The sequence below is a fragment of the Scomber japonicus genome, chromosome 18 (assembly GCF_027409825.1).
Source record: "Scomber japonicus isolate fScoJap1 chromosome 18, fScoJap1.pri, whole genome shotgun sequence".
In the NCBI taxonomy this organism is placed as follows: domain Eukaryota; kingdom Metazoa; phylum Chordata; class Actinopteri; order Scombriformes; family Scombridae; genus Scomber; species Scomber japonicus.
The window spans coordinates 22,657,125-22,685,044 of record NC_070595.1 but is presented as its reverse complement, the minus strand read 5'-3'; the positions used below and the strand labels follow the sequence as shown (position 1 = coordinate 22,685,044).

General features: G+C 38.4%; 5 protein-coding genes across 17 annotated transcripts; 3 read left to right on the top strand and 2 right to left on the bottom strand.

Annotated features, from left to right (window-relative positions):
* Positions 1-6,761: 6,761 nt before the first annotated feature.
* LOC128379289 (G-protein coupled receptor 183-A-like) lies at positions 6,762-7,739 on the top strand. The gene has a single exon (XM_053338912.1). It carries the CDS (start codon positions 6,762-6,764, stop codon positions 7,737-7,739), a length of 978 nt encoding a protein of 325 aa, XP_053194887.1.
* Positions 7,740-8,704: 965 nt separating this feature from the next.
* LOC128379538 (zinc-binding protein A33) lies at positions 8,705-11,264 on the bottom strand. The gene is made up of 6 exons (XM_053339193.1): positions 10,737-11,264; positions 10,072-10,167; positions 9,751-9,981; positions 9,626-9,648; positions 9,414-9,532; positions 8,705-9,306 (listed from the first exon to the last, which is right to left on the bottom strand). The coding sequence occupies exons 1-6, from the start codon at positions 11,121-11,123 to the stop codon at positions 8,771-8,773; spliced, it is 1,392 nt and encodes a 463-aa protein (XP_053195168.1). The 5' UTR covers positions 11,124-11,264; the 3' UTR covers positions 8,705-8,770.
* A 1,233-nt stretch (positions 11,265-12,497) lies between these two features.
* On the top strand, positions 12,498-14,987 carry tubb4bl (tubulin, beta 4B class IVb-like). Of its 13 annotated transcripts, XM_053339200.1 has the most exons (6): positions 12,502-12,558; positions 13,402-13,510; positions 13,698-13,808; positions 13,930-14,073; positions 14,124-14,125; positions 14,175-14,987. In XM_053339200.1, exons 1-6 carry the CDS (start codon positions 12,502-12,504, stop codon positions 14,985-14,987), a joined length of 1,236 nt encoding a protein of 411 aa, XP_053195175.1. The 13 variants fall into 13 exon arrangements, with proteins under 13 accessions (XP_053195180.1, XP_053195175.1, XP_053195170.1 ...); XM_053339195.1 differs by having other exon boundaries at positions 13,930-13,962; positions 14,020-14,987; XM_053339207.1 differs by lacking the exon at positions 14,124-14,125 and having other exon boundaries at positions 13,930-14,009; positions 14,868-14,987.
* Positions 14,988-16,473: 1,486 nt separating this feature from the next.
* crb3a (crumbs homolog 3a) lies at positions 16,474-19,751 on the bottom strand. Its single transcript, XM_053339241.1, has 4 exons — positions 19,141-19,751; positions 18,645-18,845; positions 17,589-17,641; positions 16,474-17,490 (listed from the first exon to the last, which is right to left on the bottom strand). Exons 2-4 carry the CDS (start codon positions 18,730-18,732, stop codon positions 17,281-17,283), a joined length of 351 nt encoding a protein of 116 aa, XP_053195216.1. The 5' UTR covers positions 18,733-18,845; positions 19,141-19,751; the 3' UTR covers positions 16,474-17,280.
* Positions 19,752-22,470: 2,719 nt separating this feature from the next.
* On the top strand, positions 22,471-27,899 carry asf1ba (anti-silencing function 1Ba histone chaperone). Its single transcript, XM_053339237.1, has 5 exons — positions 22,471-22,550; positions 22,714-22,835; positions 24,173-24,288; positions 25,805-25,981; positions 27,088-27,899. Exons 2-5 carry the CDS (start codon positions 22,727-22,729, stop codon positions 27,277-27,279), a joined length of 594 nt encoding a protein of 197 aa, XP_053195212.1. The 5' UTR covers positions 22,471-22,550; positions 22,714-22,726; the 3' UTR covers positions 27,280-27,899.
* Positions 27,900-27,920: the final 21 nt, after the last annotated feature.

Genomic DNA, 27,920 nt, shown 5'->3' with positions numbered 1-27,920 from the left:
ATGTTTGTTTATTTGTTGTTGTTTTTTTGTGACAGTAGAAAGCTGTGATCATATGTTGCTCTCTTGATGAGTATTCGTTTTGCTGTCTTAAAATGAAAATTAAAAAGAAAATTAATTAAAAAAACACACATCTTCTGTCAACATTTTGGAGGAGTCCTTAATTTTCTTCCTGAATCTACGAATAATGCACTATAATTGTACAAATCAATTAGAGTTTAAAATGGATGAGCAAAGTTGTTTTTCTGAGAGGTAACCATGTTGCACTGCTTAAACACCGACAATAAAATGCTGCAAACAGTTGCAAACAGCTATTGTGTATCCTGTCATCAGAGGAAACTGAAAACAATCAGATGCTCAGTTCTTTGTTGGCATGATTTGTGTTTAATTTTGCGCCGAATTACATTATCCAACAGTTCAAAACATCAAAATAGCATTGGGATTTATTTCAGAGGTGCTGTGTTGACTCAAATTATGAATTTTTCTAACTGGCAATTGACCTCAAATTCCCCCACTTGCCCAACACAACTGAGACACTGCTTAACCCAAAGGCAAATGGGATTACTGAGAATTTAATTGTGTGTGAAAAGTGGGAAGAGCAGATAAAGGCACAAACAAATATATAATAATGAACATATTAACACTGTCCTTCAGAAATGTTATTACTGACAAAGAAAATGCACACATGGAGTAAAATAAAATTTTAAAACCTGTTCGACTACAGTTTGAAACCACGCATCTGACTTCATCAATAATACTGACAGTCACACACAATGCTGCATTTGATTAAAATATCTAGACAATTCTACTTTTCCACAACAGTATTATGTTGTAAAACAAAGTTGTGGTGCATGAATTTTCCAAACTAACTGAGTGCTCCTGACAGTAAAGCGGCAAGTTCTTTTTCTTAAAACAAAACTGTGCCCCTTCATATTGATCTGACATGAAGCAGCTAATTGGATTTAGGTTTCATAAACCACAAAGCTTCTGTTATTGTGGCACACTGAGACAAATGTAGCAGCTTGTCTCGTCCTGTAGCTCCTCATACATTTTATAAACTGAAAAATGCTTAATCACATCTTGTTGTTTGATTCCATAATTAACTTCATTAGGGGTGATTGCAAAATGAAACTCTGGGTTGTTTGTTTGTTGGTTAGCCACCCCCTAGACTAAAGGGCCATAATTATGGTGATTACTGCATATTTAGAGTGGCATAATTGTAATAATGGTTGGAAAGCTGGTGGGCTGCCCATTCTTTCTATTTTGGCTACAGGCCATCCAGTTAGTTCCACTGTATACATCTGTGTCAAAATCCCATTAAAAGGAGTGAGCTCAGTAGCTGCTCACTCTGTCTGCACAATTGTCCATTCATCCAGTGGAGCACAGCACATACAGTTAATGCTGACATTTATATTACAGAAATGAAAACAACAGCGACACTTTGAGAGAATTTCCTGCAAATAAATATTAACAGCATTTCCTGCAGCTTTGACATCATGCTTTTTCATGAGCTATCATGCACAAAGCAGCAGCCAAACTTCAGAGCTCTAATAACTCCCCAGTGATTATTTCTTCTTCATTAGGAATGTTAATTAAAAAGAAGCATTGACCTTTCTCCTGTCCTTTTCTTTCTCTTTCTCCGTCTCTGTCACATTATCTATGCTTCTGTATTTTCATGCGCTTTCATGCATCTGAGACAGCAGCGGTTTTGATTGATGATGGTTTCTCCAGGGTGTGTGCTTTTATTTAAAAGTTTCAATCCTGTTACTTATTCCAACTCTCACTGAGAGAGATGACGCACAACGGTTTCTGTTACAGCCAATGTAATGTCTCAAAAGCAACAGAGAGAAGACAGAAAAAAGGTCTAAAAAACAGAACAGTTGTGCAATAGTGTGTCGTGTTTTCCACCTTTCTGTTATTCAATCGTTGGATTCCTTTTCACTGTTCAACATATGATTTCAATAAGTGCTCAACAGGGAATAGCTCTGAATGAATGAGCCACATATGGTACAACAGAAAGCTTTTTTATCTTCTCAGGTTGCATTCACTTCCACAAGTAAAATCCATGTTTCTACAAAAAATTTAAAAAATCAATGCAATGCTTACAGAGGTCCTAACATGATTACTTCATGTAATATACCATGTTTCTATTAAAATCAGTTTCCAGGTGTTTGTACAACAAATACTGTTACGCCGTGTACTCTGTCTCGCCCTCATGTTTGTGTGTTTATCTATGTGTCAGTGTAGGAGTAGGAGTGAGTGGGAGAACTCAAGAGTGATAAAGTGACGGATTCACCTACGTCTCCTTTCATCCTGAGAGACTGGAGGCAGAACTGCTGAACTGCAAATATCTAAAATGCCTGTACTGTGGAAAATGTACTGAATGCTAACAATGTGAGCACAAGGTATTTTTACTATTTTGACCGAAAATGTGCTTTCAATTCATTGACCCACATCGCCTTTGCAAACATGTTTAATTGCATTATAATTGATGATGTTGTCATAATATGTTGTTTTTTTAAAGTCTTAGCTAAAGTTTTTAATATGTTTATTTATAGTGTGTGCTTAGGGTTTCTGCATAATGTCAATAAGGACTCCTACTCTAATTTTGGTTTTGGTTTTGGCATCTCAGCAACCCTCAGTGAAATGTATGTGAATGCCTGATCCTGAATGATACCGCATACAGCTCGCTGCCTTCTCCAACAGCACGCATTTGCTGACATGAATACATTTCAGACAGGAAATAAGAGAAAGAGGGAGAGATTTCCTAACACTACAATCTCACAATGTGTTTATGTAAGACATGACTCAACTCTCTTACAATTATATGAATCACTGAAGCAGCCTGGAATATTTCCTGTATTCCGGTGCCTTTTTGTATAAATAGACTTTTCTTGATTTGACATCAAATGGAAGTAGAATTGTCCAAGATAAGATTGCATATGTTTTTTTTATGTTTCGTTTTATATTTCTGATTCCACATAAACACATTCATTTAACTATGTTAGTTGTTCTTCCTACCTCTGGCAGCACCTGCATTGTTTTTTGTGCCAGATGATCATGTTGAATTGAGATGTTAAATTGAAAAAAGTAGACACAGTAAGCAGATGAATATTTTTTTGGAATGAAATGATAAGGGGGTACAAAATAGTTAGAGTTTCAATTATCCATTAAAGTAGTAATAGTAACGTAGTTTTTATATGTATTGCACTCTGAATTTATTTTATTTTCTCCTATTTCTCTAACATTACATTATATTAAATGTTATGTTCTTTTTATGTCGTTTTCTTTTGTTGTAAAGCACTTTGAGCTTCATTTCTTGTATGAAAGATGCTGTACAAAGTTTATTATTATTATTATTATTATTATTATTATTATTATTATTATTATTATTGGCAGTAGTAGTAGTAGTAGTAGTAGTAGTATCATTATTAATATGATTATTACGATTATTATTATTGTTATTACCATTATTATTATTATCAGAGAGCAGAGCCAAGAAAAATAAAGACAAAGTATACTTGAATGTCCTGAGGTAGCTGTCATGGATACAAACTAAAAGTATATCTTGAATCCAAAATATTGTGTGACACACATTGAGATGTCATCTGGTTAGCAGTGCATATATAAATATGAAAAAATAAAATGAATAAAAAAAGTTTATTGAATGAGAGAAAGTAGACTTCAGGGAATTTCATATAATATAAATATTTGTAATGTTTGTATGTCTGCAAAAGCTGCAGATTATTTTAGTGACTCTTCTGTCAGCTTTAAGTATCTAGTATGAAGTGCAGACCGCTACTGCCCCCATAGACCAAACAGCAGTAGTGCAAAGCAGTCTGAGTCTCTCTCTCTCTCTCTCTCTCTCTCTCTCTTTCTCTCTCTCTCTCTCAATGTCTCTTTTTCTTCTTCTCTCTTTCTCTCTGTGGTAATTTACACATCAATAAGACAATGGATCAATGTGAGTTTTGTCTTCATGTTCACAGGAGAACAGAACATTGGGTTCAACACACCCAGGCAGTGGCTAAAATTCAATTAACCACCAAGTGAAGCAATCAATCCCAATACATGGTGACACATACTCACACACGGGCTTGACACGCTTACAAGCAGTGTCTTTTTCCACCTGCCGTGATTAAGTGATGACTACTTGAGAGAGTCTTCACCAGCTGTACTAAGGCATTGTAATTTGGTCAGATGCATACAAGGGGCAGAGCACGTATGCTTATTTTTCAATTAACAGCAGTGAAAGACTACCAAAACAAAATGAGCTTAGACAGCACTGACATTTGCTCCAAGGCAGTTGATAGTGTTTTTGTGCACCTGTGCTCAGAGTCCTCCCAGAGTAAGAGGAAGCGAGCTGAGTGAGGATGACATATGTGGCTCCAGGAAACCCACTAAATCACCAGACCAGTCCCACATTACTCCCTGAATCCACATGTCAAGCACAGACTGACAACCCAGGAGACAAGACAATGACAGAGTGGCAAACACATGACACAACTACAGCTGCTCTTCAGCAGCAGATCCATAGAAAAAGCCTCTTTATTTCAATACACAGCCAACAAGAACGTCTGGAAGCACCTTAATATTGACTGGAAGAGTCAATATTCCCTCAAGATATCAAAAACTCCAGGAGGTCCTCCCCTCCTGGTCAGCGTCAAGTCTACGACACTTCAGAGAACTTATAAATGAATCCCCTAAACATAGATACACACTTAGTACACTGCACAGAAGAATAATCCACTCTGGTGAGTAAAAACAATATAAAGCTCCAGTAGGTCAATGAATTTTTAAACATTTGTTGTAAAGTTGAATCTCTTTTTCAGTCTATGTGTGTCCCTAAATAAGTAAATAATATATGCCTGATTGTTGAATTCTAGTTATCGTCATCATGCCATCTTCATATACCGTTAGTTTGACCAGTTTGATATTATTTCCTGTGATTAATACAATTAATTTGTCTAAACATCAACAAGTAGTAGTAAAGTACTAAAGCAGTTAACTCTGTTTTGCAAAAATAAGAAATAGATAACCAGTTGAATTAAGATTTAATGGCTTGCCCTCATCTTACATCCTCTGCAGCTTCAACATTACGATGTGACCCAAAACATTTTAGACTCTTCATTGATAGATTTAATTTTTTCATACCTAAAATGTCTATATTCAACAGCGAAATTAAATATTTAATTTTTCCGTTTTAAATAATTTGTAAAATGATTTAAGTTGAAATATTTGACAAAACCTGCAAAGACATACACTGAACTTCTTTTTTCTTATTATTATTCATAATGTTCAGTGTTTTAAAGCATATCAAATGAAAATAAAACATTATCTATAAGACAAAAAAGATGGAAACATAAATGTTACAAATATTTTTCAACTTTTATGAAACATACTTACAAAACATACAAAAGTCAAATAGTAAGTTGACTCTAGTCTCTTTTTGTAGTATAAACTTAACCTTGAAATTTTACATGTACAAGAGTCAATGATATTATAGTATTCAGCACCTCATTAAATGTTCCAAAATGATATTCAATATTCTGTTTTGTTTATTTAATTTTCAGTAGATATGCCTGCAGAAAGAAAACACAATTGATTAAGTCTGTCATCTCCAGGGAGAGAGCTTCACTCCTCTGTCAGTGTGATTAGTCCCACAGGAGTGTGTTTGGCCTGAGGTAGAGCCGACAGATGAGGGAGACACGAAACGCAATCCACTGAGGGAACAAGGCAGAGAAAGGTCCATATTAAACCAGAATAGGCCCCTTGATGGCTGTGCAAAGAACGATCACAGCCTCTGGCTCCAAAAGTCCATTCAGTGACGGGACTTCAGGTGTACTGCATGTGAAGATGCTCACGTTTTCAATGAGGTTGTGCAAATCAGTCTGACTCAGAGCTGCTGCAAATAGTCCCGAAGTCCAGAACAAAACCAGACATTAAGGGCCTAACATTAAAAATACTTAGCTAAAAAAAACAAAAAACAAAACGTCCATTTGTCGTCTTCCAGGGACCAAAGACGGAGACACAGAGCTCTCAAGGCCAAGGACCTAATGATAATGGCTGTGGTTGTGGTTTTACATCATGTCTAACTCCAGTTATTATACCATCAATCCAGCCATTATTAAATTCATTTTCCAGGTTATCCTCCTTTTCTGGTTAAAAATGAGCTTTAGGAATTGCTAAATGTCAGAAACAGGCTTTTAAGAGCTGCAGGAAATTACCAAATTTCCACTGCCCTTACTCGCAATAGTCTTAAACAATGGTCTACGTGCAGAATACTTTGCCATTTTAATTTGGGAATAGCTGCCCTTTTATTCTGTTGTGAAAGGGTGGTGCTTTTATCATGACTCCCTTAAGTGAGTTAGATGTCCCTTCATACAGAGCCACAGTTCCCTCAAGGAGCACAGACACAATAACAAGATAACAGCCTGAGGAGAAGCCCTGACGGTGTTTGTAACATGTTTTTGCTCTCTGGGAATTGTCTTGCTTTACTACACAACTAGTTTAAATCTACTGAGATTAACTAACTTCTGAGCAGATTATAAACAAAGATTCAGATGAGCAACAGTATGTTTGACTGTATTGTCCATGCTTAGCTGATAAATCCTCTTGAGAAACACATGGCTTTAATGGGAGACTGTATCATTTGCTATTGATTGAGTGAGTGGGTGAGTGCTGACCAAAAGATGCTAAACCCTGATCATCACTATATCTTCTTACTCTTCTTCCATCAGAGTCCTGTTTTTTGCCAAACTGGAATGATGGAGAAAAATGCATCCTCACCATTCAATTCAACCTTACTCCCAACTCAACTCCCACTCAATAGTACTGCTGACACCAATTCCACAGTAAAACCCTTCAGTGTGTTTGATGGGTGCGATCATCAGGTAGAGGGCATACTCTTTGACCTGACCCTGCAGTCTATCAATGTAATCGTGGGAATCCCTACCAACTTACTTGTCATTGCACTCCTCATTCAGAATCGAAAAGAACCCTCCACTTCAGACATATTCTTGGGCTGTCTGGCCTTCATGGATATCTACTTCAGTGCCATGACCCCCATCATTTTCCTAAACTTCTACTACTGGCAGAGCAAGGAGGTGTGGTCTGCCATGAAGTTCTCTTATGGCGTGAAAGACACTAGTGGTCCCTTGTTTTTCTCCTGTATCTGCCTGGATCGCTTCATAGCTGTGCTCTTTCCTATTTCATTTGGGCAATTCAAACACATAAAATACAGGTTATTCCTCACAGTGCTGGTTCTCTGCCTCACCTTTGCATACTCCAGTGCCAAGTGTGTGGGAGGCTTGCCTAATTTTGAGAAGGTGTTCACAGGTGAGATCCTGGCAACATTCACCTGGATGGTTGTGTGTAACATAAGCATCATGTGGGCCCTGAAGAAGTCCCGTGGTGCAGGGAAGGATGAGATGCACCCCATGAAGAAGAGGGCCTTTAGGATGGTGCTCTCCATCCTTTGTATTATTGTGTTTAACTACCTACCACCAGTAGCACTGTTCCCCTTTGAGGACTACTACTCCCCAGATGTTTTTCGCTGCTACGTGCAGCCCGTTGGCTTCGCTTTCATTAACATCAGCAGCACCATCCAGCCACTTGTCTACTTGTCTCGCCTGGAGAAGGTGCCTTTCCTCTCTGACGCCTGTGTTAAGAAGTGTTGCCCCTGTGTCACCGCAGAGAACAACAAAACCCCACCTGCACAAAACCCACAAAACCCACCTGCTTAGGGTTCAGAAGATATAACATAAACATCCTGAACCTCAAGGATGCAGAGTCTAATTGTCTCCAAATAAGAGCTGTTAAAAGTAAGAATTGGACACAAAATAAAACTGTGATATTCTCATGTATTTCACTTTATTTATCATGTTGTATGTTTTATGGAAAATATATTTATACTGAGTAAGGGAGAGCAATCCTGAAAATAACATAATAAAGTGTTTAGATAAGTGTTTAGATAGATCTTAGTACATTCATGAAAAAGTCTCAACAAGTGCAAGTACACAGCAAGTGGGGGAAAAAATCCATATTCTAATCTCATGTTTTGATACACTGATTATGTTCTAGACAATGATTTTCTCCAATAAGATACGTGTTCTAAGTTCATATGTCCTTTAAAATATTTGCTTGACTTTGGCGCCATCATGTGTACAAAAGAGGCAAATAAAAAGTACCATAGAATCCCTGCAGTATGGACTTCTTCCTGATCCACTGAATTGTTTCCCTCGACAAATTAAATTAAATTAATTAAACATCACCTCATGAATTGGTCATTTAAACCATAGTCGCCATCACTATCCACATTTACACAAAAAGCAATGTTTTCTAAGCAAAGAAAAGAGGCCTCCTTTTTTCTAAATGCTTGTATGTGTATTTCTTAAGGTGCCTGATGCTGGGTGAACCTCCCAGTCCAACTCAATATGGATGTCATCTCAATATGGATGTCATCAACAGTAAAAATCAAACTCCTTCACAGCAGTTTAATTAAAATGCAGGCAGTGAAAAAGAAAACAAAGAAAGGGTTTGCAGCATACCACATTTCAGATCTAAAATAACCTAAAACCTCCCCTCTTCCACAACAGAGAATAATTAATAATCATCCAACTATTTTCTTTTGTTTTTAGACACATTCCTGTCTCACTCAACAGCTTGTTTTAATAGCAACAAGATGCCAAATTTAGTAATTTTAGCACAAATTATTTTTGAAGCAGCAAATTGGATGAAGAGTACTTTCATCCATCAAAAAGGATCATTCACACAGTTATTGATGTAACATTGTGACAAGTACCTTCCCTGGCAATATTCTCATAGGATGACTGCTCTGTGTATAAAAATAAGGAAGTAATGTTTCTCTGAATGTGTGTATGAATTTATAAATGAGCTCATCAGCAGAGTCGACAAAAGACACTGTCCCTTTGTCGTAATCCAGTTGCACTTTCACTTGTTGGGGGATTCTTGAAACAATCAGTGTGGTGGGTGGAGAGGTCATTGCCCTTAACTCTCCATCCCTGAAACACAAAGTCCAGAAGCCTTTCTCAGGCCGAGCAGAGATCTCAGAATTCCTAGGTACAGAGGAAGAAGCCACGCCCAGGAGCCAGTCCTGATTACTTCCTGTTTCCACAACCCAATGGTGACTTCCTGAGCCTAGCGTGTCCATACCTACCACTTCAGCACTCATGTGGAAGCGTTCTGGGTTGTCTGGGCAACAACTCAGCTCGGTTGAGTAATGGAGGGAAGTCAGGTCATCTGACAGGATGAGACAGGGGTGTGCTGTGTTTGGGTCTAAAGTCACAGGAGCTAAGAGGCAGGAAATTAGCCAAGCAGAAAGATTTATATGTTACACACAGTTTATGTTATTCATCCAGTGAAAGAAACTTTCAACAAAAAAACCTATGTCTACTCACTATAATCAACATGGTCCAGCATCTTCTCCCAGATTCTATATTTGAGGTTGCAGAGATGCTTGGTCACATCAATCAGTACTCCAGACATGATGTCTGAATCGAGTGGAGTGCTTTTGCTTCTGGGATCATAGCAGATACTCCACTTAGAATATATCACAATCAATACAAGAAATAGATGATTCATAATCCATAAATCCATAATTTTAACATACCTGTCCTGAGTAGCTTTGAAATTCTAGAAACACCCCCGCCCCCAAAAAAATAGAAGAATCTCTGTCAAATGTGCACATTATTGGAAATTGTTATTTAAAAACTGATAAAACTGGACTGTACAAACCTTCAACAAGACCATTTCATCTTCTTTCAGCTTCTCCTGTATGACTGCGATGGTCTCTGAGAGGGACAGCACCTCTGCAGCAAGTTCTTTAAACTTATCCTTCATTCTTGCAGTTTTCTCTTCTTCTTCTTTCTTCACAGCTGCTAATTTGACTGACTCTTCGTGATAGAGGACCTGATGGAGCTGCTCGAACTGGCTCTTAATCACTCTCTGTGTTTTCAGTGCCTGATTCTGAAGGAGATTATTGCAAATACTGGTTTATTTGAACTTTTTAAAAATCAAAATCAAATATGTAAGATCGGACATCTCATACCAGTTTACCTTGATGTGATTGAACATGGTTGCAGTGTTCCTGTGAATTATTTTGAGGCAGTTCAGTTCATCTTGCAAAGTCTTGAGGGATAGAGCAAGTTGATCCTGAAAGTCAAGCAGGCATCAATCAATGAGGTCAGCAGTAAACAGTCAGTATTTAGAATATTTAGAATATATTTAAGGGTTGGATTCATCCCTAAAAGATAACATTAGGGCTGAGCAATATATTGATATTAGATCGTGATATGAGACTAGATATCATCTTAGATATTCATGTCATAAAATCATGATATGGCATAAATGTTGTTAGTTCCTGGTTTTAAAGGCTGCATTAAACTTCAGTGATATCATTTCCTGAATATACCAGGCTGTTTTAGTTGATGTATTCTTTACCAACTTAGTCATTATATCCACATTACTGATTATTATTTATTAAAAAGTAAGTATTTTGTGAAGTAATAATCAATCCCACAATATTGTCACAATATCAATATCGAGGGATTTGGTAAAACATATCACAATAATTGATTTTTTCCATTCTGCCCACCTCTAGATAACAGTGTAGATTACATTCAGGGTGGACTTGTGGAACAACATTGTACATTTCAGCGTTACCTAAAGGTTAAAGTAACAGCAGTGCAGTTGGTACGTATTTGGTGAGTTTTTTCCCTTACCTTGCAATCCAGCACTGCCTCTTCTAAAGGTGAGCAGTCGTGGTTCTTGTGCAGTTTGGAAGACTGACATACCACACAGATGGGCTGCTTGTCAACCAGACAGAAAAGCTTCAACTTCTCCCCGTGGATATTACAGTTCATCTTCTCTTCCACTGAACTCTGTCTCCTGGTCTGTACAACAGTTTCACAGACATTTTTCAGCGCCAGATTGGATAGAGGACTGGACTTGGAGGTTCTTTTCCTGCATACTGGACACTCACGCAAGCCTGTGTTCCAGCAGCGCTTCAGACAGCTCCTACAGAAGCTATGACTACATGACAGCAGAACAGGGTCTGTAAATATGTCACAGCATACTGGACACGTAAGATCCTCCTCTGGGAGTGACATGGCCACGACAATAAAGTAACTCCACAGTTCAAAACAGTATAAATCCACGAGTTTAAGAGCTAAATGATTCCGCCGTCAGCAATAACAACATGATTTAGTACAAATCGTTAAATTGTCTCCTGAATGGCTTAGAGCGCACTAACTGCCTATCTATTGTTCTTGACATGAAGTAGCAAATGTTCTTGGCTTTCCTGTGCATGAGTTCTGTGGGAGTAACTTGAATCATGAAAAAAAAAACATTGTAGCAGAAAGGAAGTAACGCCCTATTGGCCAGATGTTTAAGAGCTTAAAACTGATTGGTAACTTGCTGCATGCTAGGAATGTAATCATTCAGGATTTTTGCTGTGAATGTTTCAGTGTTAACATCCATGTTGACAGGCCAAGGCTCCACATAAGTAAGTCCACTAAATCATTTTGCAACTGACCTTTTAAACAGGGATGGTCTGAGAAATAAACTGCAAGAAATTTCATAATCTATGAATTTAGTAAAATTGTTGCCCAATCCTCTTGTTATGTGTTGTGTTTTTCATGTTTTAGCAGGTGTGTTATTAACCAAACTGGCTGAACCAGCTGGGAGCAGTCAGGGGAGAAAAAAAAGAGAGATAGCTTTCCTTTTATGTGCGTGCATGCATATTCTTTTATAATGATATCATTTTAGGTGCGTCCTTGATTCACTATAGTGCCAGTGTAAGGTATGGTGTCTACCTGTCTAGCTCTTCCCAATAGTTTTGTATCATTTGGTTTGTTATATGTCAGTATTTTGCTCTTTGATAATCAAGCTACTGTAATGAAATGTGACTAATGACAAATGAAGTAGGCTAAACCAGTGATCAGTGATATAATACAGAGGATGAAATGCTGGAGACTTACCCTACATGACAGTGCATAGCCTCCTTGATATTTGGATCAAATTTTTTGTCCTATTTCACAACATGCAGGCCTCAATTTTAATGTTGCTGCTCTTGTCCTTAAAAACTAAATGCATTTCAATAGGCTACACTGTCACATACAACACTAACCTTGATGCTTAAGTGTGTGACTTTAGGCCCTCATTTGTGAGTATGTAGAGGGTGTGGTGCAGGGTCACTCGGTGCGTTACACCGAGTGACCCCGGTTTAACGCACCCTTATTGATAACTGATGCAGCTCCTCGCATCCTATCCGCCATTTCCACGGCTCTTGGTTCCTCCCTCTCTCCTCCAGTCTTTGGTTGCCATGGTGATGACGTCAACTTGCGCCACCGATTCAGCCCAGTAAACGTTCTCAGAGGCGGTGCAACAAATCCCTGATATTGGACTGCAGGAGCCATCATCCAGTGAATCTCCCTCTCTCGGATACACATCTTCTTACCCGACCATCCTCGAATCCATCTGTCCAAAATGCGTGAAATTGTGCATTTGCAAGCCGGTCAGTGCGGGAACCAGATCGGAGCTAAGGTATTCTCTTGATTTTTTTTTTTATTTTATTTTTTTTTATCACGGTTCGTTTTTGCATTCGGTTTCAGATTTGTGCAGGAGTTTGTGCAGGCATGCCTCGGTGGCGCTGAGGAGCCGTCTAATCCATCCTCCACGAATTCTCCAGAATCAACCCAACGCTGTGTCTTGTTCTTGATTCAAGCTCTGCGCAATTATCCAATTTAAACTTGTATGATCATTGGTTTTCTTTGCAGGACTGACATTGGGCTCAAGATTAATGCTGTTGGGTTGGATTGTGCAACATACACATAGATTCATGCAACATACGACCAACAAAATATTGTGTTCTAATAATTGCATGGAAATTTGACTTTGGATTTTCTTCCTTTTTGTCAATGTTGCAGTCGATGATATTACACTGTAGTAGTAATGTGGTAACCTTGCCATCGTACGAGCAACCTCCCCTCCCCCTCCGCTTGTGTGACCTATTTTTGTTTAGGCCTAATTGTTAAAATGTCTTTTCAACACTAATTAAAAATGTTACTTTTTATAAGGAAGCAGGAAATAAAGATATATTTCGTATTTTAGGTTCCTTACCCCTTTATAGTACAATGTGCCTTTGAAAGACACCTTACTTATCAGATTATTGCCATCTGCTCGATTCCTCCAGAGACAGTCTGCATTTCAGACTAATAGACTGCACTTATGACCTGCTTTCAATTAGATAATTAAATAGTCTTGCAGCTTGGCATGTTTAAAACGCTTTCTAGAAAGTGGATAATGCTATTATTACTTTGGGCCTGAATTACACATCTGTCTCTCCCCAATGTCCTAACACCCACCCCTCACCCTTTTTTTCCTCAGTTTTGGGAGGTGATCAGTGATGAGCATGGTATTGATCCCACTGGCACCTACCATGGGGACAGTGATCTGCAGCTAGACAGGATCAGCGTCTACTACAATGAGGCCACAGGTAGACTACAGATTCAGCTACAACACATGACACAGCAAACAGAACCACCTACTCAGCTTTACTACTATGCAAAATTATGCTCTTTACACTAAAAGACGCAGGCTTAACATTAAATTCATCACGATTCAATATGCTCACAAGATTCACAACATGTAGCATAATATTAGTCTGTTTTGCTTGATTTCAGGTGGAAAGTATGTGCCCCGAGCCATCTTGGTTGACCTGGAGCCAGGTACCATGGATTCAGTCAGGTCTGGTCCCTTCGGGCAGATCTTCAGACCCGACAACTTTGTTTTTGGTAAGCTATGGGAATTTATTAAAGATGCACCTGTTGTCAAATCACATATTGGTTGATTTTAGCTGTGGTTTTAGTTTGTTTGCTACATCTGCTCAATTTATTGAGATACTCTTGACTACAGGTCAGAGTGGAGCTGGAAACAACTGGGCAAAGGGTCACTACACTGAGGGAGCCGAGCTGGTCGACTCCGTCCTGGACGTAGTGAGGAAAGAGGCTGAGAGCTGCGATTGCCTGCAGGGCTTCCAGCTCACTCACTCCCTCGGTGGTGGTACTGGCTCCGGTATGGGAACCCTGCTCATCAGCAAAATCCGTGAGGAGTACCCCGATCGCATCATGAACACCTTCAGCGTGGTGCCTTCCCCCAAGGTGTCCGACACAGTTGTGGAGCCCTACAATGCCACCCTCTCTGTCCACCAGCTGGTAGAAAACACAGATGAAACCTACTGCATTGACAATGAAGCTCTCTATGATATCTGCTTCCGCACACTCAAACTCACCACCCCCACTTATGGAGATCTCAACCATTTAGTGTCCGCCACCATGAGCGGGGTGACCACCTGTCTGCGTTTCCCCGGCCAGCTCAATGCTGATCTCCGTAAACTCGCTGTCAACATGGTGCCCTTCCCACGTCTGCACTTCTTCATGCCAGGCTTCGCCCCCCTCACCAGCAGGGGCAGCCAGCAGTACCGTGCCCTGTCTGTGCCAGAGCTCACCCAACAGATGTTTGACGCCAAGAACATGATGGCTGCCTGCGACCCACGCCATGGCCGCTACCTCACCGTTGCCGCAGTGTTCAGGGGCCGCATGTCCATGAAGGAGGTGGATGAGCAGATGTTGAATGTGCAGAACAAGAACAGCAGCTACTTTGTCGAATGGATCCCCAACAATGTGAAGACCGCCGTTTGTGACATCCCACCCCGTGGCCTCAAAATGGCTGCCACTTTCATCGGCAATAGCACAGCCATCCAGGAGCTGTTCAAGCGTATCTCCGAGCAGTTCACGGCCATGTTCCGCCGTAAGGCTTTCCTCCACTGGTACACTGGTGAGGGCATGGATGAGATGGAGTTCACCGAGGCCGAGAGCAACATGAACGACCTGGTGTCCGAGTACCAGCAGTACCAGGACGCCACTGCTGAGGAGGGTGAATTTGAGGAAGAGGGAGAGGAGGAAATCGCCTAAGACCTCAACCCCACTCTCATTTCACCCCACCCATCCCCCAACTCTATCCCATCCATCCCCCTCCCATTATGAATTGAATGGTCTGCCACACTAAAAAACGGTGATCATCTAGATCACTTTTGCTCTAGTGTAAGACATTGTGTTAACTGATGCTAGTGAAGTTTTTGGTTCTGATGTTTTTGTATGTTGTGAATGCACTAGATTATTGACATCCTTACATCTTCCTGATCATTGCCTTGCCAAATTTAAACGCAAGTGATTTTAACTGTGAAGCCATGACATCGATTAAATGATTAAAATCTGATTAAATGGCCAATGTTGCTGCCTCTGAGTTTTTATTCATTCAGTTGATGAGTGATCTGATATGATTAGACCTTACAGCCATTCAGTGTCTGTCCAGTAACATCCTGAAAAGGGACATGCCTTAAAACCATAGGGTCACAACAGGATTATTGGGATCCGTTAAAATCTGTCTCTGCTGTACAAATTAATCTTTTTACGCCAGTCTGTAAACCTTCTGGGAAAAGTTAAACAATCTGAAGACGGATAATCATTGTTTGAATGATTGAATTTTGAACAGAAACTCTGAAAGGAGTCACAGTATATATCAAACGTCAAAATAAATACTCGTAACAGCCAAATACTTGTCAGTGATAAGAGTGATAAGGGACTCACCAATGTTTTCAGTTTAAGATTAGTGATGAAATGTGGTCTGAAGTCAAAGTATATCAAAAGTTCACAATGCAGTTTGAATTTTGATGCATGCATTATGAATCAGGGCTGAGGAGAGTTCAGATAAAGCAAGTATATTTCAGTATTTTAAAAGATAGACAATAAGGGAGCGAACTGTGCTGTAATGTAAATCATTCAAACACAGTATAGTAGCAATAATTAATAATAATCTCTCAGTTGGAAGTCTCACTGATGGACGTTTTCCCCCAAATCGCCTCAGTAACTGGTAAGCCAACATTAGTGTGTGTGGATGGGGCTAAAAGCTTTTCTAATCCTGCTTTAAATTATTATTTTAACAAATAAACAACTATGACTGATGGTAAGCTTTTTCCACTCTGACACTCTGAGAACCAGAAAATGTTGATATATACTCTATAAGTCGTTGCCATGCCATATCAAGTTGGCTATTTGATAAATGGACAGTAAATCCTGTATATTAAAGACTACTCTCTCCATTATTTTTGATGACATTTTAGATACACCTTAAAATATTTTTTGTGTTTCACTGACTTTCAGGCATTTGGCTGAACTTTTCACTCTCCACTTCAAGAACCTCTTATCTGTGGAGCTATTTTATCATCCAAACACTCGCTGCACAAATACATACTTTTCCCAACGTTAGCTGGATTTGTTTGCCTCTAGTTTTGGCTTGTTGCCCATGAGGGCATTATCATGTGTTAAGATATGTGTGTCTGTTCACACTCAAATCTTATTTTGTTGATTGCATATGATTAACTTATACCTTTATTGAACTCATGTAATTTTGGGGAAGTGTCAGACATCAGAACAGAATAAAATAGTTTAAACATTTTGTAAAGTTTAATTACTTAGCTGTTTTACAAATTGTTTATTTACTTGATAAAAGTATAAATAAACATGCAGTGACTGTAAAACATATTTGATTACCATGCAATACGCACTGCACTTCAGATCTGATGAAATGTAAAGTTTTCAATAGTGATGATTTCAATAGTATGATTACGTAAAGTGTAAACAGTTACTTGATTTTGCTTGATACAATCAATCCCACAGCTGTATTTCTAAAATCAAGAGTTTTTGCACTATAAAATGCTGAATTCATCACTCATCATTAGACTAAAGATAACAATGAAATGCAATGGAACAAAAATTAGTTTGAGGTAAAAGATCAGTGTAGATTTTGCCAGTGAGTGTTTCATGGTAGACAGAATCAAATCAAGCACAGGAATAGTAAATGGTACACAATATTAAGGCAGCTGATAAAGGAAAACATCTTAAAACTAACTACGTATTAGTTGTGATGAAATACTGCAGCTCCTGTTTCATTTGTGCAGAAGAAATGTTCAAAACCACTTTGAAATGTTTGTTTTTAAAATCCATTGGAAGACCCATTCATCCAGGTGCTTTTCCTCATAGTGCCATGCAGGGTCCATTCAGTGCTTGTTGAAGTGAACGCATCATGTAATGTAGCCTCATACTTGTCAGTCTGTCGTGGAGATATTTTTCCTTAAATGATCAGCTCAAGGTAAAGAGCATTGTCACATGGGAATGTTGCCATGCATACATTTGCAAGCACAACATCTCAAATGAGTCTTTCCTCCTTTGGTAACTTTAGTGCATCTGGTGCGGCCACGCTGCGTACACCGGACTGTTCCTCAGCGCTGGGTCTATACGTTCCTTCAGTCTGCCTCTTCTTTTTCACCACGCAGAACAGCCAGCATAGAACAGCCAAGACTATGACCAAGACACCCAAGATGACTGTGGGGGCCACAATAGCCGCAATGTTGGTTGCCTGCAAATGGAAAAATGCAGGACAGTGATCAGTTTTTGGTGACACTTGATATTGTCTGGAAGTATCTGCATACTACTCTTCAAGTTTTTTTTACTTACATCACTCACGGTGTCATTTGAAGATCTTTTATTTATATAAATGGGGTAATTCCCTGTGGAAAAAAGCAGAAGTATCAACACCCACAATGCCCATAAGACAAAGAAATGTTCAAATGATTTAAGTTTCGTTTTTTTGCCAGCTAAGTGAGTGACAGGAAACCTTATATAATCCACCTTTAAAACAGATTCATATTTAACATAAACATAAATTCCTTTTTTTATGCTGTGTTATGCTAAATAATTATTTTGTGTCAGATTAGAAAAAGAAAACAAGAAACACTTTCCAGGCAATAATTATAAGCATACCAGCTCTCCCACCGGTTCTACTCAGTTTCCAGCAATTTCATCCATGACCACTCATGTGATCACTCAGTGACATCACGAAACTACATAGTAACTTCTTGATCAGGAGAGCGAATGAGGGGTAGAAGCTCAGGAATGTAGAGTGTGCTGCAGCGATACAGTCAACTGAGTCAAACAATGTGCTTGTTTGAAATATGGGGGGGCAGAAATAATCTAAAGTGAATCTTTTGCTGGTTTGTTTGCTTGTGTCGTGGCTAGTAAAGCTACTTAGAAAAAGCTTACATGAGCAGTTATTGTTTTAGAAACTTAGACAGCCTCTCCTGGCATTCTCTGAGTCAATAATTTACTGGGGTAAATAATAAACTTTGCAAGGACAAAAGTGCAACTTGATAACAAAAAGTGGCGGGTACAGGAGGGGGAGGTTGTGCTCAAAGGAGAAAGCCTAATGTATTGTGAAATGAAATGATTTTGTATATATATATATGCACACATATATGCAATTACTGATGAGAATAAAAACATCCTTCTCATACAACAGAGCGTGTTTCTCACTTATTTTCCCAGTCGAATAATATTACAACATGTTGACAAGCCAACGCATGTGTCAGATTTTCTGTGGAATGTCTCCTATGTTTTCATTATGATCTATCACTGCAAGATAATGAAGTGTGTGTTTGTGTAAAGGTGTGGTCAGATGGATAGCTTTTTTTGTGTGTGGGAGTGTTGAGGATGTTGGGATGGTTACTGACTCACCCCACGCAGGATTACCACTCAGTACCAGCAGTAAAACACTCCTGACCACAACTCCATGTATGGCCAGCACATCCGGACTCGCTGCCATCTCTATAACTGTGACCAGCAGGGCCCAGTGAAGACAGACTGGGATTTTGGGGTGTCACCTCGGGTCCATTTCATTAGGTCAAACATTTACCTTACCGCTTTTTCCTTGAACAACTGAAGACAGAATATAAGTCAGAGTTCACTTTGACACTCATAGACTCATTAAAATGAGGTTGAGTCAGGCACCACCACCATGCAACCAGTCAGTCACACATTCAGCCTGATGTTGAATCACCATTAAACCTAGTCAGACCACAGAAAATAACCTATTAATAGTTCTACTGAAAACTAAATACAGCTTCTAAAGTTAACCCTCCTCACATACAACAACAATGTCATTATTCCTACTGACAATAATATAGGGACCAAATAAAGTTAATTTTCCACAGTCTCCATTAGAAACACATACCATTGATCCGGATGTTTCCAGGTGATCGAGGCAAAGAATCGAGCAGGTTAATTCCTCACGAATGAACCATGTTGCTTCCGCCTCACCTTGTCATGAAATGAAACTGCCACTAATGAAGAAATATCCAATGAAAACGACAGGTGATACATCTCATGAATGAAAAAAATGGTTTGCAGTGCCGCTTGATAATTGAATGGATCCTTTCCTACTGGACTACATCACCGACTGAACAACCTGTTGGGTGTTTTATGTAAAGCAGTTTTTTTCGTTTCGCCTACTCTTCAAATCGCCATAGGTCACATGATTTCAGTTTCAGGTTACATTACCTGAGCGCATGTTATCTACCTGCAGCAGAGCAGACAGGTCCTCCTTTGTGCAAAGTCGAAGAAAAAAATCGTTTAGTGAAGCAGAACAAACTCGATTTCCCCTTTTGCAACAAAAATTCCTCAAAATAGACTAATATCTGGAAAAAAAAGCTTAAATCACTTCTGCCATATATAATACCTATTCATCCTGTAGGCCTATTATTTGATTCAAGCTGCACTTTGAAGTCTGATTATAAAGTCAGGTTGCTCTCACTTGCTTCAACCTGCTGGAGTACAATGTTTGACTGTCTTTCCTGCCTGCTCCTACCTACCTAGCAACCTGTTTAATGACTGTGGCATGAAATAGCGCCCCCACCAGGTTTCATGTTTCCCAACATGAGAAAGGATATCAACATTCCTGAGATATTTTAAGGATGAATTCGGCTGCCAGCTGGTCCACTGGGCTCTAATCCTTGCCTAATCTCCCCTTCTCAGACTCAGAGGGGCAAAGAAAATGTGGGCTGCTTCAAACCCCTAATCTGTGGTGTTCAGATAGTTTTCATTTGCAGTGTGAGCACACTGAGGAAAAGCAAGTGCTACAAATGCAAAAAAACACTCCTGTAATATTCAGTAGAGTTAGTCTGTGCACCCTACAACCGTACACTTATTGAGGTGTTTTCCACTGTCCTGTCAGTGTTGACTGTGAGGTTAGACAGATAAACCCACGAGCCAGACAGTCAATTTATCTAGACTGATAAAAACGCACACTACAATATCTTTTTCTGTGATTGTGAAAGCTGTACTTACTGACATATCAATGATGAATGAGGGTAATGCACAAAGTATGGACAGAGAATATCTGCTTTGGTGTTTAATTCAATGTAGATTGAAATGATTTAATTAGAAATATTTGCAAATAAAACAGCATAGACATGAGCCATTATTTACTGTGTTTTTCTCTGAGTCAATCGCTACAGGGTCAGATCAATCAATAGGCATATTTCTGTTGACTGGAGGACACTTTTTCTTGTTAGGCCTCTCCAGGTTTGACCTACTGACCAAATGAGAGCACATTAAGTTAAAAAAACAATACATTAAAGTTGATTGATTATCTTTTTTTTTCTCACCTGCACCTGGTTCTGTGTTTTCCAACGTGTCTTTCGTCCTTTCAGGTGTTCAAAGTTATGTGAATATTTTACTTCATTATCAGTCACTTCACCCATGCGGCTATGACTGTCCATATAGGCTATGGTTTACACAAGATATGGGAACATCACAGGTACAATGGCATGCAATCCAGTAAAATATTCCTGCAAAAAGTATAGCCTTTGTGGAGTGTATAGGGTTATATCAAGTTTATATCAGTAGGGAGCTTTCAAGGTTAATTTTCAAGGTTGTTTTGTTGCATTTGGTTACATTGTTAAATGTGCTTGTTGCCACCCTTCTGGATTTGGACACAATAATAAAGCTGATTTTATTGTACTGCCAAACCCAAGATAATGTTACTGAGGTACTGGTAATCAAAACCAAGTAGGTCAAGTTACAATGCTTACCATTTGATTTAGTGTCTACTGTTGTCAGTCAGGACACAAATTATGTGTTTATGGTTACAATGATTGCAGTTAGTAATATAAGCAATTACTTTTTATAAACCAAGGCCTTCCTTCAATGCCTCTGCTAACAAATGCCACATGGACAGCAGTGGTGACTCACCAGACTTTTTATGATCTCTAAGAGAACAGATTACAAGAAGAATCAGATTAGTTGAATGTGTATCCTGTTGAGCTAATTGCAGCATAAAAAGGTTCAGCTGATAAACAAAGCTCATGAGGAATCCCAGCAAATGAGAAAGCAAAGGAGGCAGCCAGGAGAGAATATGTTGATATTAATATATAATAAATACACATACAAATAATCAAACCATGGCACCAGCATTGGGTTAGTGCAACAAAAGGAGAAGACTTACAAGAATTGGAAAATAAAGAAGGAGTGGTAAGAAAAAGTGGAATCAACAGGAAAGCTGACAGTATTAAGAACTAGTCACAGTGACGTGAATAGTACACTTTTTTTATCATAGGAAATCAAGCCATTGTAATGAGTGCCAGGAAAAAAGAGAGAGTGCGACACATCCTGATTTCATGCAGGAAATATGAAGAGGAAATAAGGACAATGATTATCACAGGTCTACGGGGGCTTGAATGATTGGAGGCCAGGGTTAAAGACACAGTGGAGAGGGGGAAAAAATATATTTAGATTTTTTTTAGGGCAACTGGACTTTTTATAGGACTGTAACAGAATTGGACAAGAGTAGACAATTAAATCCAGAGGGGGGCAGTAATGCAACTTAATGCCAACTGCTGTGAAAGAATGGAAAAGAAGTATTACTCCATTGGTTGGAGAAATAATATTTAACATAGGGGTAGGAATAGGAGGGAGGAGACAATTCTCATCAGGATGAGAATAGGAAACACAGAATTAAACAAAACATTACACATCATGGGAAAACATGAAAGTGGAAGATGTGAAAGTTGTAGAGAAGGAGAAACAGTTGAGCATTTCCTTATTAAATATAAACAGTATGAAAAGGAAAGAGGGAAATTGAAAAGGAAAATAGAGAGGGTAAAAGTGTTTAGGTTTAAAGGAATATTAAGGAAATCATCAAAAGGAGTTTTTGAGAGCAACAGGATTAGATAAAAACGATTTGAAGTTGTTTTATTTATTATTTTTTTAATTATTATCATTATCATTATTATTTTAATTATGTTTGTGTTAATGAACCAGTAGTCTGTAAACCATTGCAGTAATCATTACAGACCAAAGGGTGGCGCCGTGGCGGTTAAGCACTATTATAGTCTGCTACCGCCGTGAAAGGCAAGAAAGAAGAAGAACAACCCTGGAAAAAAGAAGTGGTCTCTGCTACTTTGCCACAAGGGGGAGAAAGAAGCGCTTTGCCCTTTTTTTTTTTTACACAACCTGCCACAAGACACTTACCGCTTGCCGTAGGCGAGGAGAAGCCTGGGTAGGTCTGTCAAAGCGGCGGGAGACCGGCGGATCCATCCTCTAATTTAATTTAAGATAACCGTGCTCAACATATTTACCTAGATAGTGAGTATTTAGTCGTATAAGTAAGGCTTTAGGTTGAGTAAACCGGTATAATACTACTGACTCTGTTAAGTGTATTGCTGCAGTGTTGCTTTTGAAGCCCCGGGGGAACTGCTTTGCGCGTTTGTTTTTGCCCCCCCCTCCTTCCTCCTCTCCTGTTATTTAGCTCTCCAGCAACAATGGCGAAAGTACAGGTGTTAAATGTGGCTGTCCTGGATAACCCGAGTCCCTTTGGAAACCCCTTTCAGTTCGAGATAACCTTTGAGTGTATGGAGGACCTCCCTGAAGGTAGGCAGCGTTACAGTCGCTCTAATTTACTGTCATCATTGTGTGTGTGAAGCTAAAGCGGGAGTCTGTTGTTAGTTCAGTCCATGCTAACGCTAATGTTACTTAGCAATGAAGTAATGTTAATGTTACACAACTTTACCTAATGTGTAGACACATCTCTAAGTGATCTTAACTTAGATCAAATCCGAATATTTGATAATGTGTCCCATGACTTGCACTCATTTCATATCTTTCACGTTGCTCATGCAGGCCTCTACATTTATATTGTGGTAATTTATATATTCACATTGTTGTAGTGTAGGCGAGATATAAAAATGTCACAAAAATGAGTGGGGAGTTATGAATATGGACACAACCGAGGTCTTTGTCTTCTTCATCAGTGCTCAGGGTTTACTATCTAATTAATTTTACTATCTAAGTAATTTGGGCTTTCATGAGCAGAGATGCCACAATGTACTTCACAGAGGAGATAAAGCAAAAACACATAAAACACAATATTAGAGCCTGACTGATATTATTATCACAGATATATCAGTATTGGTGGATTGTTGTCTGATATGTGCTGATATTGAAAATAAAAAAATATAAGTTATAGAAACAGCATTTAATTTAGGTATGTTTTTTTTTTGTTCTTTAATTAGAGGGATGATTGCTAAAAAAAAAGTGCATTTATTTCCATATTCTGGACATATAACAGTATTAGCCAATATATTGGTATTGGAATTTTTTGCTTCCTAGTATTAGTATCGCATTGGCCATAATATCCAGTATCGGTCGGGCTATACACAATATAGAACAGAGTAAAACACATAAATCACACAAAGCCATGTTTGATATCGGTCTGTGTTTTTTTTTTTTTAAAGGTGTCTACAGATGTTACATCCAGTGGGAGAGAGTTTCATAGTTTAGGAGCTACAACCTCAAACAACCTTGTTGTCTTGTGTAGTTTTAAGCAGTTTAAGTTTAAGGAACAACCAAACTTTGATCAGAAGACCTTAGAGACCTGCAGAAAATCTCTAATAACAACCCTTTAAACATCCAATTTTCTCCTATTATGAGTGGGAAACTTTATAACTGTTAAATAATTTGTTCATACTACCCTGTGGAGTGTTGTTTACATAATAAAGAGTTTTTTTCAGTACAGGAAATACATTGGCTTTAACATTTAGTTCTGTCTCTAAATGTGTGTGACTACCTGGAGATCTTTTCTGGTGAATGAGTGCATGAATGGCTAAAGCATGAAGAAAGGCTGTTCTTTCTTGTGTTTATGAAGCTTTTCTCAGGCTGTGTTTAGTACTTTCAAGTGGAAAACATTACATCTTTGTTTTGTTTTATAGACCTGGAATGGAAGATCATCTACGTCGGCTCAGCAGAGAGTGAGGAGTATGATCAAGTCCTGGACTCTGTATTGGTCGGCCCAGTACCAGCTGGGAGACATATGTTTGTGTTTCAGGTGAAGCAGTTATATGTGTTGTTGCTTTAGCCCTATATTGTATGTGCTAGGAACAGTAGTTTGCAAACATCTTGTTATATTTTATTACACAACTAAGCATTCAGCAATAGCATCCATCCTCTTTCCTTTAAAATTCTTGACTTTTCTGCGTCTCTCCTGCATAACTTTTTGAATGTTCAAAGAGCTATTTGAAATATTAGATATGCCAAAGAGTCAATTTTACATTTCAACAAACAGGACTGCTGCTCCTGTTTTCACTAGGTGTCCATCTGCATATGATGTCACACTGCGGGTAATTGTTTTTCAAGCCTTAATCCGGGATAAGAGGCCGTACATCAAGTAAATGGCAACTCAGCATCTGATTATAACAATGTGGACATAAGAAACACAGTCCAGCTCTAGCTGTTCCCTGTCCTATATAGTTGACAGGATCATATCAAGTATATGTGGGGCTATTCAAGAACATAAACTGTCTGAGACGCAGGATCCGTCAGACATTACAAAACTTTTTTTTTTTTTCTTTTAATTTCTTTATTCATAAGGCCAACACACATTTATCAGCATTTCTATGTGAGCCAGTGCACTAAATTTCAACTGTTGGCCTTTAAGAGATTTAGAAGCTATTGAAGTGACGAGTTTTGACAACATTTTGAGCGATAAACGTTTTTCTGCCCCACTTTTCTTATAATAGTTTGTAATGAATATCAGTTTTAGCAATCTGGACAAAACTAGTTTAAAATAGTAAATGTAAATGTAAATGTAGTTTATTTATACAGCCCTTTATAACAGTCCTTGCAGTGTACCAAAGTGCTTTACAGCAGGTAATAAATAAATAAAGAGAAAAATAAAAACAATTAAAAACAATAAAATAACAGTAAATCCATTGCACAGTACTGTCATGTAAAACTGTTATTTAAATATTAGGGCTGTGCGATATGATGATATATATAATGTAAAAATAGAAAAACATCCATCGTTTCACATTATGCTCTATTGTTTATTTTTATGTGTTGCAAATCACTTTTAACAGCAATATTTTTCATCATTTGGAGTCTATCCATGTTTTGCAAGGATTACATTATGAATTACTCTTATTAGCTTTTTACTCGTGTTTAACCATAAAAACATAATTTGTGTCCTTCATTAGTTAGTTAGACAAAATCACAATTTCTTTCCTCGCCTTGTGATTTTTGACAATTCAAGTTTAACCGCCACAAATAAAAAAACTTTGCAAATTGCATTACAGTTTTTTAGAGAAGCTGCTGCAAAATCCAGTATATTACAACAATCTCAGAAAAACAGCAAAATCAATAAAAACAAATGAATGGTCAACATAGACTGATTTAATTTTTACAACCATGTCTTTCATCCGTATGAAACATAGATAAAAGTAGCTAGATTATGGTTATTGTTTATTGTCTTGACTTGCCTATTTGACAAGTAAACAGTTAGAGAGCCTAGAAGGAATGTGAGCAAAGAAACTCTTTTCATCTTAATTTGTTTTTTCATTCAACAGGCTGATGCCCCAAACACTGGATTGATCCCTGAAAGCGATGCTGTTGGTGTAACAGTGGTGCTGATCACCTGCACATACCGTGGCCAGGAGTTCATTCGCATTGGTTACTACGTGAACAATGAGTACACAGACCCCGAGCTCCGTGAAAATCCACCCATCAAGCCAGACTACACACAGGTCAGAGAAATGTTTAATGTCTGGGTGATGGCCTGATGCCTCTTACACTGACTTGAAGAAATGCTTTAGGTTGTCTGATTGTAGAACAGTTATAATGGAAATTTCCTCTTAAATTCAACCTCAAAAATATATTCAAAAGTACACCACACAAACATTAATTAGAAGTTTAATTATGAGTACTTGAATGACTTAATTACACAACCCTAAGATCAGGATGTTTTTTTAATGTATTAACCATGAAAGTAGCAAGAGTAGTCATTGAGCAGCACGGTGCACTAATACATGGTACAATTGAAGCTTTTCATCCCAAAGTGTTGAGCCTGTACTTTGGAACACAAATTGCTTCAAAAATTACAAATAATCCTTTCAGTTCCCTCGATTATATAACTGAAGCAGAAATCCTACTATTCTGTAAGAAATGTTCTTATTAGAGATGTTAACTCTTCTGATAAGCCTCTGTTATTTTTGCTGGAATGACAAAGGATTTTGTTTGTAGGTGTCACATTTTTAAGGTGGCTGGCACTTGGAAAAGCACTTGGAATGAAACCTTTCACACACAAGTGCAATAGGAAATATTGAGATGAGTGATCACAACATCAAAGTTCAATTTTGTACCTAGCATGACCCACAGGGTTAACAGTTTATTGTCCTGGGGATAATCTAGATGTCAAATGAAGTGGGATGTATTGCTGATAGTAGCAATATTTCCTTTATCAAAGGTTAGCTGTCATTAATGGAAACGAATCAGATGAGTCATCCTAGGAAATGTGAGAGGTATTCAAATTTGGTGTGGGTGATTCCATTAAGGTTGTAAAATGTTTTGTAAACTTGTTGTGTTTTTGTGATTCCCATTATTGGCAAATGTAATGGAAAATTGTACATGCATTAATATATGACTAAAATTATAAAATTGTCCAAAATCTCAAAACATTTACACTTAGAAACTGCATACAGAAGGAACATATGGTTTGACTTAATGCTCATCTTATATACCTGTTTGTTGTGTGGTGCAAAATAACTAAAGGTTATGAGGGTTATTCCTTAATGACTACAGTTACTAGCACAAAGTATTAACTGGTATCTACATTTTTGTCTACCCTTTTCAGCTTCAGAGAAATATTCTGGCGTCAAACCCACGTGTTACCCGATTCCACATAAACTGGGAAGGCTGTGCAGAGCGAATGGAAGACTGTGAAAATGTGGATCCCACGTCAAACTCCATGCTCCCACCATCCTGTCTCCCAGGAAAAGCCCCATCCTTGGGGTTACTTCCAGATAACTCCATGGACTGCTTATAAAGAAGAGACTTGTAGGAAAAGTGATGACTCACAGCAAAGATTTTGTGGAGAATGCCCATGGACATTCAAGTGTGGATATACAGACATATTTGCCTTACAGCTGCCCTTATTACCCTCAAGCTTGTTGTCAAAAGTGAACTCTCACGTTGGGCTTCAGATGAGTGTTTGTTTCAAGGATTATGAACATCTCACTGGAACAGTTGACCCCTGATAGATGGGGAGTTCCTTCCCATGAAGCAATATTGAAGTAGTTTAACTCATGGAAGCGAAAATGTTAACTATGAAATGCAGCTGAACTGCAACAGAACAAAGCTGTTGTGATTCACCTCCCTTCCTTTTGTTTGTGCAGAACGGATTTGTACCCATTTAAGAGGATTTCAGCACTGAAGCAATAGGCAAATAAATTGCAATATTTTGCTGTCCAGGAATTTGATAATCTGCCATTATTATTTCTGTTGAAGTTCTTTTTGCACTTATTTGGATGGGCTTTTTTGGGCTATATCACCTCCTCCATGTTTTTTTATTTTTCTGTGCATTTTTGTGTTCTAAAAAATAAAATAACATTGTATTTGTTATGTACTTGTGTATGAATGACTGTATGGATCAGTGAGATCAGTTTTCATCCCAATAATTATCTTGTT